The 12,172-nt window shown below is 33.1% G+C and overlaps 1 protein-coding gene across 1 annotated transcript in view; it reads left to right on the forward strand.

Annotated features, from left to right (window-relative positions):
• The window catches only part of YTHDC2 (YTH domain containing 2), a gene marked incomplete at its 5' end in the record, with an annotated part of 42,115 nt that overhangs the window by 15,089 nt on the left and 14,854 nt on the right, over positions 1-12,172 (forward strand). The window contains 12 exons of the mRNA XM_012727738.1: positions 390-538; positions 1,800-1,935; positions 2,115-2,241; positions 2,363-2,428; positions 3,557-3,735; positions 3,946-4,042; positions 4,125-4,212; positions 4,300-4,380; positions 5,081-5,163; positions 9,236-9,341; positions 10,328-10,447; positions 10,702-10,974. Of these exons, the coding sequence (XP_012583192.1) occupies positions 390-538; positions 1,800-1,935; positions 2,115-2,241; positions 2,363-2,428; positions 3,557-3,735; positions 3,946-4,042; positions 4,125-4,212; positions 4,300-4,380; positions 5,081-5,163; positions 9,236-9,341; positions 10,328-10,447; positions 10,702-10,974 (1,505 nt within the window). The remainder of the gene's footprint in view (positions 1-389; positions 539-1,799; positions 1,936-2,114; positions 2,242-2,362; positions 2,429-3,556; positions 3,736-3,945; positions 4,043-4,124; positions 4,213-4,299; positions 4,381-5,080; positions 5,164-9,235; positions 9,342-10,327; positions 10,448-10,701; positions 10,975-12,172) is intronic.

Consider the following 12,172-nt stretch of genomic DNA (forward strand, 5'->3'; position numbering starts at 1 on the left):
GAATGTTGTATATAGCTTTTTTTGTGTATAATTTTTATTTGAAACAACTAATATGGTGATAAAATTCAATAAATGGTTTTCTACAAAGTACCATATGAATATTAGTTGTTAATTTAAGTAATATTTTATGATTTAAGTACTGTTTCTTTATAATTATGGGTTGATTTAGGGGTAAACTAATAGATTAATTTTTTTAAAGCTGTTTTATGGGTATTTATGTTTCATTTTACTATATTTCATTGAATATTCCTAATATATTTTTAAAAATAGCCCTAAAATAAGACCTACCTCTAAGTATTTTCAGATTCACTTAATTTTTTAAACAAAGGGATATATTTCAAAAAGCAAAGAATTTTATCTACTTTTTTTTGGGGGGGGGAATAATTTAGAAGAGAAACAACAAAGCACACTTACTGAATGGTACACAGCTCAAGAGAATGCTTTCAAGCCTGAAACCCAAAGGCAGAGAACTGTACCAAATGTGACTGAAGAGTATGATTTATTGGATGATGGTGGTGACGCAGTATTCAGTCAATTGGTAAGTCATTTCACACTGATGTTTTGAATGAAAATTGCTGCATTTAAAGGGTATTTTATGCAATTATAATTTTTAAAAGTATATTTCAAACTTTATATGCTTTTTGAAAATAATACAACATTTTACAACATTGCATTTAGAGTTTAAATTATTTCAATACTTTTCTAAACTTTTAAAAGAAAATAGTTACAGATACTATGTATATGCTTTATATTTCATCCTACCAAAATTAAGTAACCTATGAACTAAACAATGTAAGATAACTAAATTAAGAAAAAGTTAGGAAAAACACTATTGGTACTATAGTAAATAATACTATTTACTATTTACCACAACCAGCTAGGCTATGTGACTTTCTAAGATCATTACCTGCTATAGAAGAATTTCTTCTCTTTTTTCTTCTATTACATCACAAAATTGGGTACAAATGAAATACTTCATAGGAACCCATTCTGCTGATCATTTACTTTTAACCCTCATCTCCAGGTGGAACCTTTACTATATTCCATTCCATTGAAAACTCGAAGTACCTGCTTTTCTAGTCTTCTTCTGGCTCTTGCTGTCTTTGATTTCTGTTTTAGATTTTTTAAACATGCATTGGTGCTGTGATGCAAATTATGCCAGGACTGTGCACTTTTTAGAAGAATTTGAGATTTTTGAGCATGGCAAGGTACATAGTATGAAACTGGCATTATTCTAGTAGTTTCTAAAGTTCTAATGCATCTAAGTAAACTATGTGTTTTTCAAAAATACTTTTTTATGAATATTAAAAATCATTATTTAACATAGGAAACACCCATATGGTTCTGTGAAGAGCATTTTCACCCTGTGAATAACTTGCACTTAAGCCTGGCGGCACTTTAGGATCACCTACAGATGTTTTAAAGTTCTGTGGATTCTGGCCTCTACCTGGTGGTCCTGAAGTACTTGCTCTGGCCGGTACCCAGAGTCACTGTTTGAAAAGCTCCAGGCGATATACTCCATCACATGTGTGCTTGGGAGAGAACCCACATGTACATATCAGAAGAACAGGAATCCTTTTTCTTGTAGACAAACTCATTTTCAGATAAAAGATAAATCCAAGAACACCAGGTGTAGATAGACAGCATTATAATAGTGTTTATGATGAAATGAGAAACCTTTATGTCTGGACATTCGCTGTACTGTATGGTTAGTTGGTCTTGTGGCCGCTTGTTCTTTTCCAGGAAAGGTTAAGCTCTCAGGTAATTTATAATATTTGCTTCTTTTGTTGTTGATAAAGACAGAAAAAGATGTGAATTGCCTTGAACCATGGTTAGTAAAGGAAATGGATGCTTGCCTTTCTGACATATGGCTACATAAAGACGTTGATGCCTTTGCTCAGGTTTTTCATCTTATTTTAACTGAAAATGTTAGTGGTAAGTATAATTTATTTAATTACAGTTATTTATAAAAGTGTATGTTCTACATTTTTGGTCACAACCAATCATTTGTTCTCTTGTGTAGTAATTCTGAAGTTGAATTCTTCTCTTTAAATAAAAATAAAAATGATTTCAAATAGTATGCAAATTTGACAGTTATCTTTTCCATCTTTTAGTTGATTACAGGCACAGTGAAACCAGTGCCACAGCTCTGATGGTTGCTGCAGGACGAGGGTTTTCAAGTCAGGTAGAGCAGTTAATCAGCATGGGAGCCAATGTCCACAGCAAAGCATCAAATGGCTGGTAATGTTAACTTGTGTCCATTCTCTGTAGAGTTATTTGTATCTTTGTGATAGCTAGTTTTGAGTGCCTAGTTTTATAATTTTAAAAACTTTTTAAAATCTTATTATTTGAATTTTGGCAGGTTGGCATTGGATTGGGCTAAACACTTTGGGCAGTCTGAAATTGTGGATCTTCTAGAATCTTACAGGTAAATCTTTATACAGTAATTAATCTTAATTTCTTTTTAAAAAGCTTAGGCTTGTTAACCATTAAATGTAACAGATGTAGGCTATTTATAGTATCAGTGATCAGGCAGTCAGTATAAGATAATATGTAGGCTTGTAATTGACTTAATTTTCTTAGGGTGATATTTATAAAGTTCATCCATGGGATACCATCTCTTATAATTTAATAATATTCCATTCTGTAGAGAGAGTACAATTTGTTTATTCATCCATCAACTGATTATTATTTGAGTGAAATTGAAATATGAGTATTTGTGGACTAGTGGCCATATGTTGTTATTTTTCTTTTAAGTTAATTGTAAGTTAAAGTGCTGGAGCATTGGGTAATGCAATGCCTGTCATTTTGAAGAACTGCTGCATTGTTTTCTAAAAGTGACGGTACCATTTTGTGTTCTCCATAGCAGTTTATAAACACTATTACAGGTTCTCCACAATCTCTTTGGTAACTACTATTAATTGTCTTTTTGATTACCATTCTCCTAGTGGGTGTAAAATTTTTCTCAATGAAGCCTTGATTTTCATTTCTCTGATGGCTAATGATACTGAACATCTTTACATGTGTTTATTGGCTATTTATAATTTGGAGAAATGGCTCCAAATTGGGTTTTTTTCGAGTACTTACTGCCAAATTTCCATTTGAATAATGTACATGAAACCAAAACATAAATATTAGCTAGGATATTAAATATCAGTTACCATTCTTTGGGTCCACTGAAAATTCAAAAGGATTTAGTGGGAATAAATGGCCTTTTAAGTGTTTCTCTTTTTTTTTTTTTTTTAAAGATTTATTTATTTATGCATACAGAGCTGGGGTACAGGCAAGATGCTCGGGGCGGTGAGAGGCTTCACCAGAGACAGAGTGGGGAGCAGAACAGGCAGATCGACGAAGTACACTGCTGAGGGGAGCAGCGGGCGGGTCAGGAGAGGTCTGCCACGCCATGTGGTCACCTCCCGGGCAGGTGGGAATCGAACTCAGCGGAAGTGGCTTTAGCTTCTCAGTGCAGTGCTTTAACCCGCTGCGCCACCAGGGAGGGCCATTAAGTGTTTCTCTTTTTAATGATAATGTACTTGATCCTTTTTTCTTTTTCAAGTGCTTCATTGGAATTTGGAAATCTAGATGAAAGTTCTTTGGTTCAAACAAGTGGAAGTGACCTCAGTGTGGAAGACAGAGAACTCCTGAAAGCTTATCATCATAGTTTTGATGATGAAAAAGTAGACTTGGATTTGATCATGCACCTTCTGTACAATATCTGCCATAGTTGTGATTCTGGTAAATAAATATTTTCTAAAAGAACTGTATAGAACAAAATGTATACTTTGATTTAAAAATAAGTACTTTGTGTGTACCAAGTTCTATATAATTCCACTGATAGTAACTATAAGTACTACATCAAGTGTGAACTATATCATGTAGTTTATTGTAGCTTATTCTATTGATTGGTTCTGACTTTACAGTGAGATTTAATTATTTTTCTCTAAGGTGCAATATTAATTTTCCTACCTGGGTATGATGAAATTGTTGGATTGAGAGATCGAATACTGTTTGATGATAAGCGTTTTGCTGACAATACACATAGGTAAACAAGACAAAACTTTATTTGTATTGCCTTAAATAGCAGATTGGTGTCATAATATATTTTCTCTTTCAATTGTCAACAGATACCAAGTGTTTATGCTTCATTCAAATATGCAAACATCTGACCAAAAGAAAGTTTTAAAAAATCCACCTGCAGGTGTTCGAAAAATAGTAAGGTTTTTAAAGTTTTCTCTTTTCCACTTCTACTAGTCATTGTTTCTGTTTTTATATTAACTATAAAATAATATCCTACTGCAGATTCTTTCCACCAATATTGCTGAAACCAGTATCACAGTCAATGATGTGGTCTTTGTTATTGATTCTGGCAAGGTGAAAGAGGTATGTATGAGTAAGATGTAATTTCACTTAATGCACAATGTGAAGTTTTATTTTAATATGTATTTTTATAAGTACAACTCACTTAAATGAGAAAATTTCTGGTTTTAGGTGATTCTAACATGTTGATTTCACTGAGGTGAATATTTGTACATTAAAACAATTTATTATTTAGACTTATCTTGTTCTTTTTAACAAATTATTCAAGAAATTTAGCTTCTACTCAGTACTAGGAAGAAAGTAAAGGATTTGTCGAATTACAGTGAAAATTCTGTCAGTGTGGGAATATGTTTACATATTTTATGTGTTTTCCTTCTCTTGTTCATTCAGTTCAGCTTCATGGAAAGTATTTTAGAAATTGTCTTTCTCTGATCTCCTATTCTCCACAAGGATGTAAATTTGGTAGAAAATAACCTCAAGAGAATAGATCAATTCTCTCCAGTCTATCAAACTATTACAGAGAGAAACAGCAATACACAGAATGTGAAAGTTTAACAGCTTTTTGCTTTAGTTTCCATTCTTTTTTCCCAAGAGTGTTTATAAACAAATATCTGTATCATTAAAAATCAGTACCCTGTTCTAATTATGTAATCTAAGGGGGCTTTGAATTAACATGGCATGTTAAATTAGGTCATTATGTTTTTTGTTATTTCTTCTTAAATACATCTCAAGTTTTAACATGAGGATGATTCAAATTTTACAGAAATCCTTTGATGCATTGAATTTTGTTACAATGCTAAAAATGGTATGGATTTCCAAAGCTAGTGCCATACAACGAAAAGGCAGGTAATGTAAATTTAATGTACATTTATTCAGTTGCCTATAAAATGAAGAACATCTTCATCTGTACTACACACTTAGCATATATCCTACTCTCACTCTCTATAAATGTTAACATTTAAATATTAGTTATAATTTTCATGTTATTTTTGCAAAGCTAACCATTTTAATATTTTGTTTTAATGAATTTTGGTTATGTTAAAATTCAAACTTTTTACCTAGTATAAGCTACTCAAAAGACAAGAAATTTTAAAAAATAAAGCAAAAGCTGTAAGTATTTGCAGTGTAGGACAAGACTAATTTCCTTATTATACAAGAACACCTATAAAATATGTTAAAGACCATTTCATGAGCCTCATATACAGCATCTCATGTATCAAAAGAAACGTAATTTAATGATGTCCTATTTTTTGCTTCTCAGACTGCCATCAATGAATTTTTTTTTTTAATTTTATGATGGTTTATTTTTACATATTTGTGTGCATTTTTCCATCTCAGTTGCAATCCCCTTGGGTTTCCCATCACCAAATCACCCATGTGCCATCACCATAGTTCAGTGCACTTCCCTCCCCTTACTGTTTTTGATCCCATTCCCCACTCTACCCCCATAAATGTCTCTGGTATATAGCTGTTCATAAACATTATCATTTTCTCATCTGTTCTGTTATATTCCTGCTATGAGAGAAACCATCCGGTATTTTTCCTTTTCTTTCTAGCTTATTTCACTAAGCATGATCTTTTCCAGTTCCATCCATGTTGCTGCAAACAGCATGTGTTTCTTTTTTTTTGGTTGCTGAGTGATATTCCATTGTGTATATGTACCACAACCTCTTAATCCAGTCATCCATTTTTGGGCATTTGGGCTATTTCCATGTCTTTACAGTTGTGAATAAAGCAGCAATAAACATGGAGGTGCAGGTATCTTTTTGAATCAGTGTTTTTGTGTCTTTTGGGTAGATACCTAGGAGTGAGATTGCTGGATCGTAGGCAAGCTCCATGTTTAGCATTTTAAGGAACAGCATTTCGGAAAACCCAAACAGTTTTCCATAGTGGTTGTACTAGTTTGCATTCCCACCAGCAGTACAGGAGAGTTCCTTTTTCTCCATATCCTCTCCAACATTTGTTGTTGCTAGTTGTTTGAAGATGTGCCATTCTCACTGGGGTGAGGTGGTATCTCATTGTGGTTTTAATTTGCATCTCCCTTATTACAAGTGATGTTGAACATTTTTTCATATGCTTGTTGGCCATATGCATTTCCTCTGGAGAAGTGTCTTTTTAGCTCTTCTGCCCACTTTTTGATTGGGGTTATTTACTTTAGTTTTGTTGAGTTTCATCAGTTCTCTTTATATTTTTGTAATTAATCCTTTATCGTTAGTTTTGTATGAGAAAATTTTTTCCCAATCAGTGGGATGTCTTTTTGTTTTTTGTAATCAATGAAAATGTTTAACATTATACAAAACAATTGTCAAAAGCGTGGGCTAAATCTTTCATAATGCACCAAAAAGTAAATTGGGGTGACTTATTTAGAGGGCACTTTGGCACTATTTAGATAAATTTGCTCTCTGATGGTGGATTCTCATCCTCTATTCTGAGTGTACTTTCACATGTGTGTAAAGATGTGTATTTAAGACTATCTTTGCAGCATCAATGATGATAGTCAAATGTCTGGGACACTGTAGTGCTCATTGGTAGCAAAGTGATTTTGTTACAGTCCCATGATAGTCTAGGTTACTGTTAAAGGTGCAGGTGTAGATGTTTTCATGTGGAATGAGTTTTCAAAATGTCTTATTAATTTTTAAAAAGCATAGAACACATGTCTACTCTCCTGTGCTAAAAGAGATATGCATACGTTTGAATTTTTATTTAGACACAGGATAGGCATTGTCAGGCCTGAGAAAAGCATTAAGAAAAAAATGGTTGTTAATTCTGAAGAGGAAAACTGGTAGGGATCTTGGAGGAAATAGACTTAATTTTCATTTTATACTTTTTGTTCTTTATTTAAATACATGTTTGCATTAGTTTTCAATTTTTAAAAAGGCAAAGTTAAAATGTGTCATTTTTCCTGAATTATTTGACTAATACATTTAAACTAATAGGAAAACACTGAATGTTGACTTTAAAAAACAGCTTCATATGTTCAAAACTATTCATTATTCCTTTATAACTTCATGGAATGTTGTTACAAGCCCAGCTCTTATTGTGTTAGTTAACTTCTTGTGAGAAAGTGTGGCTTGATATGTATACAATGTTATATATACAACATTATATACAATATAATATGCAAAGTTTATAATCTATTATCAGGGATAAAGATCAGAAATTGTAGAAAGTTCATTATTATCTTTTGCAACATAATTTTGACGGCCTTCACTGTGCAGTTGTTAGATACGTCATGTCATAAAATCAGTGGGTAACATTTGAACTGAGGAAATGTTGGAGCCCAATAAACTAGTGATTTTAATACTGTGTGGTCCATTCTGCAAATAGATAATGCTACACAAAGCCATAGAGGCAAGAGTGAGCCTGTTGTGGGTAGGGTTTAATTTAAAGGAGGGTAGTGAGAAACAAGCAGAAAAAAGTAATAGTCATGGATAGGCCCTTAAAGACTTTTGGGGTTGTTTTTTTCTGTTTTTAATAAACCAGGTGTGGTCTTGATTATTATGTTTTTTTCAGTTTTTGAAAAATGATTGGTAGAGACAAAAATGATGGTATCAGGACCCTGTGGAACTTTCATTAATGCTTCTGTTTACAGTTTCCCTGATTGTCTTAGTGTGGTAGAAACAAAAACAGATTATTGCTTTGAGATATTAAGGAGCTTATTGGCAATTGTGTATGCCCATGGGTATGGGTTAAACAATAGAGTGTAGTCAAGGTTGTCATATAGACTCTGTCCTAGAAAATTTTGTGCTAGTGTTAGAGAAAATGGAAAGAGTGGTTAGGTACATTGGGAGGAGAATTAATGTATTTGTATGGAAGAGACTTGTGAAATACAGATCTAGATAAGATGGGTAGAAATTGAAATATGTAGTATAGTTGAAAGTATTAAGAGGGGCCTTTCTGTTAAGTCTGTTAAGAGGTTAGGTCTCAGTGCTGTCACCACTGAGGCCTGAGTTCAATCCCAGGCCGGGGAACCAACCCACATATGGTGCAGCAGACCTCTCCTGTCTCACCTGCTTCAGTGTATTTCAGTAAATCCACCTTTTTCTGTTCTACTCTGTCTCTCGCAAGTTCTCTTACCACCTAAATCCCAGTTCTTCTTTGCAAAAATAGACATGGAGAGCAGACAGCTGAAGTCTAATTTGAGAGGAACATCAGCAATGAAGGACTGGGAAAAGATAGAAGAACTGTCAGAGAAGGATGAAGCGGTGGGAAAGCTGAAGGGTGTTTAGGGAGGGAAGTATTTGATAACTAACAGTGTTAGATCTTATAACATATATTACATTGTCTGCAATTAATGTTTGCTTCCTATTCTGATCTCTATGAGAAGAGATATTTCTGTGTCTCTATCACTTAGCATTTTTAACCTTATTAGCAAATCTAGTGATTTTATGTGAAATTAATAGACTGCTTTTCCTCAAGCTATTTTTCTGCTATCCATAAAATTAAATATAAGTCTCTACATTGGTTAAGTAAATGGCACTGCCTTATAGGTAGTGTAGTGCATAATTTGCACAACTCTGATATATGGACTGGAACACAGTGTTTGGTATCAAGTCAGTAAACTTGATTAAGTTTACATCACCATATACCCATTTTTTTCCATCTTTCCTTGTGTATTTGTGCATTCTTTTTTATTCAGCTTCATACTTAGGTTATTTAAAAAAAAATTTTTTGTCAATATCTTAAAAAAAAACAAGTCTGTGTCATTTATGAATCTCACTTTATAGGTGTGCTAATTGAGCTGCAAATTAAGTGCCTTAGGAAAGGAATTATCAGGGCTCAGTATCAGATTAGGGATTCAAATTCAGATATCTAGCTTCTAGCTCATTCTTTTGTTTCCAAGTCATGTTGCTTTTGTATTTTTTTATTATAACCTTCATTCCTTATTTTAGCCTTAATTTTGTATTTTACTTCTAAGGGCCGGGCGATGCAGACCTGGAATTTGTTTTCGGCTATTTAGTAAACTCCGATTCCAGAATATGTTGGAATTTCAGACTCCAGAACTCTTGAGAATGCCATTACAGGTAGAAATTTATTTAACTCTAGGAGGCTATTTTTGTAGGTGAGGGAAGAGGAGCCATTTCAGCATATACCAATTGGACTTAAAAAAATCAGTTTATGTACATGTACATATGTGTGTGGTTATGTATATAATCAATATTTTTTTCTATTCAGGAAAATTTAATTCATAATCCCCCCAAATTTAAAGAATTACATGGGTGTATTTACATTATAGTACAGCTTATAGGTATATTGTTGTTGTGTAATTGAGTGTGTCAATCACACAGTGTTCATTTTTTATGTTCTCAATGAAAATTAGAAAATAAAACTAAGAACAGAAGGTAATAACCAAATCTCAGTGTAAGATGCTGAGGTGTTCTTTTGGAGCTTGGTTTCCTAACCTTTTCAAATTGTTTTCCTAACTTTGTGGAACACCTAGATACTGTATAGTTTCTGGGGAAGAAACTAAATTAATTTGTTTCTTTGGTCTGCTGAGCAAGATGTTGACTAACTCTTTGAAGAGAAACCTGATCATGTCTTTGTCATCCATGCTCCTAGATCACTTCCCACTTACCAGCATCTATATGCCATATTCTGTTCCTCTTCGGATGAAATGCAAAATTCTTTACAGGAGTCTAACTTGTCTCTCTCATGTGTGTCTCCAGTTTTAATTTTTAAATTCTTGCTTTTCCTCTGCTCGCTACTCATATCAGCAGTTTCAAGTTCTCAGGTACATCTTTCTATATTAGGGCCTTCATAGATCTTCTCTCCCAAGAACCTTTCCCTTTATTTTCACTATAACTAATTAGTACTCAGTCTTTACTACTGAGTTTGTCATTTCCTTAGAGAAATTACCTTTTGACTTCTACAACTACGTAAGAAGACATTGCAGTGGGAGCAGTGGTAATCTAGATAAAAATTGATGGAAGGATACTTCTTAAGCTTCTGACAGAGGGGGCAAAATATAAATAAAAATTAATTATTAGTCACTTTCTGCTCTTATTTATAGGAACTTTGTTTGCATACCAAGCTGTTAGCCCCAGTTAATTGTCCTATTGCTGACTTCCTTATGAAAGCCCCTGAGCCTCCACCAGCTTTAATTGTAAGAAATGCTGTACAGATGCTTAAGGTTTGTACCTTCATGGTTTTATTTTATCTGACTATTCTACTTGAAATTTTAAACCAAGGGAGAAAAAATAGAACTAATTTTGTATTTAAGTAAAACAATCATTTATTTTGAATGATATGCTCATGGTATTTTTAGTTTGTTTTTGTATAGTTGAAGCAAAACATTTTTAGATTCTTTTTCACAGATTCTTAAGTATGTGGTTTGGTCAAACATCATTTTTGTTCATGTCAAATTCTGTTCTGTGTCCTATTTAGACAATAGATGCAATGGATGCATGGGAAGATCTCACTGAACTTGGATATCATTTGGCTGATTTGCCAGTAGAACCCCATCTTGGCAAAATGGTCCTGTGTGCTGTGGTGTTAAAGTGTCTGGACCCAATTCTTACGATTGCCTGCACACTAGCCTATCGAGATCCTTTTGTCTTACCTACTCAGGCCTCTCAGAAACGTGCAGCTATGCTTTGCAGGAAACGTTTCACGGCAGGAACTTTCAGTGACCATATGGCACTTCTGAGAGCATTCCAGGTACTATTGCTATTTTATTCCTGAAAATGTTGCTTGTTAAACATTTCTGAGACCAAAGTTACAAAATAGCAGGTAAGATTACTTTAATTTTGTCTCATTCTAAAGTCAGATTTTATTAATGACCAGAAAAATATCTTCCTTCTGCTAATATATTATAATTTTATCAGCTTTTCTCTACTTGGTTTTCTTTTTTCAATATTATCCTTACAGTAATATGTTTATATGTATGTGTGCATTTGTTTTTATGTATATGTGTGTATTTTTTTTATATATGGTGTATATGTTAGCATATTGATTTGTACTTGTATATATTACTTCATTCCTTTCTGTCAAAGTGTGGGCCAGAAATACAATATTATTTTTGTTAAGAAGACATTGTATTGTTCAAAGAATATGGAAAAAACCTTGGAAGAAAATCAAATTTAACATGTTTATTGATTTTTTTAGAGTACATGTTTTCTTGTACGCTTGAGGGCATTATGCTAATAATTTGATAAAACAAATTCAAAACTTACTTAAAACTTACTTTTTAGATAATAGTAATGAGAAACTGAGGAAAGTGAAAAATAAGAAAGGAAAAATGTAACTCTTTAGGAAAGGAAACAGTAGGCAATTTAGAAACTCAGATGTGAGAAGGAAAATGGTACTTCTTGAAAAGTGGGCATGCTTCTTTAACCTTTAACTCTCTTAAATGCAGGGTGTATACATTTTTTGAAAATTTCATTTGGCATATTGCAGAAGAATGTTTTTAGTGCATACATTTAAAAACTAATCACAAGCTTTTTTTGTGAGCTTATTGCCTTTGTTAAATACTATATATGATGATAGAGCAGTTGATTGACAATATTAGAGGTAGATTTAGAATAGAGTTCCTATCCTTTGTTTTTCTGCCCAGCTCCTTCAAAAACATAGAGGGTAAATTACTGTTTTTAGTTATGTTCCAAAGCAAAACATTCATTTTCAAAGAGGAGCTTTCTTGACTTCCACAAATTTCACTTTCCTTTTTAATACAGATTAGGAGGTTAATGTGGATATTATATCTATATCAAGAGTGATAAACTTCTTTGATACAGATGGTAGTGTGTATGATGGCTTATTTGAACACCCCTCACTATTTATAGGAAAATAAACAGTTATCTTTGGAAAGGTAAATATTTTTACATAGCTGGTCATTTAGGTTATTTGATATTTGGTTCTT

The sequence above is a fragment of the Condylura cristata genome, unplaced genomic scaffold (assembly GCF_000260355.1).
Source record: "Condylura cristata isolate star-nosed mole 26May11 unplaced genomic scaffold, ConCri1.0 scaffold00021, whole genome shotgun sequence".
Taxonomy (NCBI): Eukaryota; Metazoa; Chordata; class Mammalia; order Eulipotyphla; family Talpidae; genus Condylura; species Condylura cristata.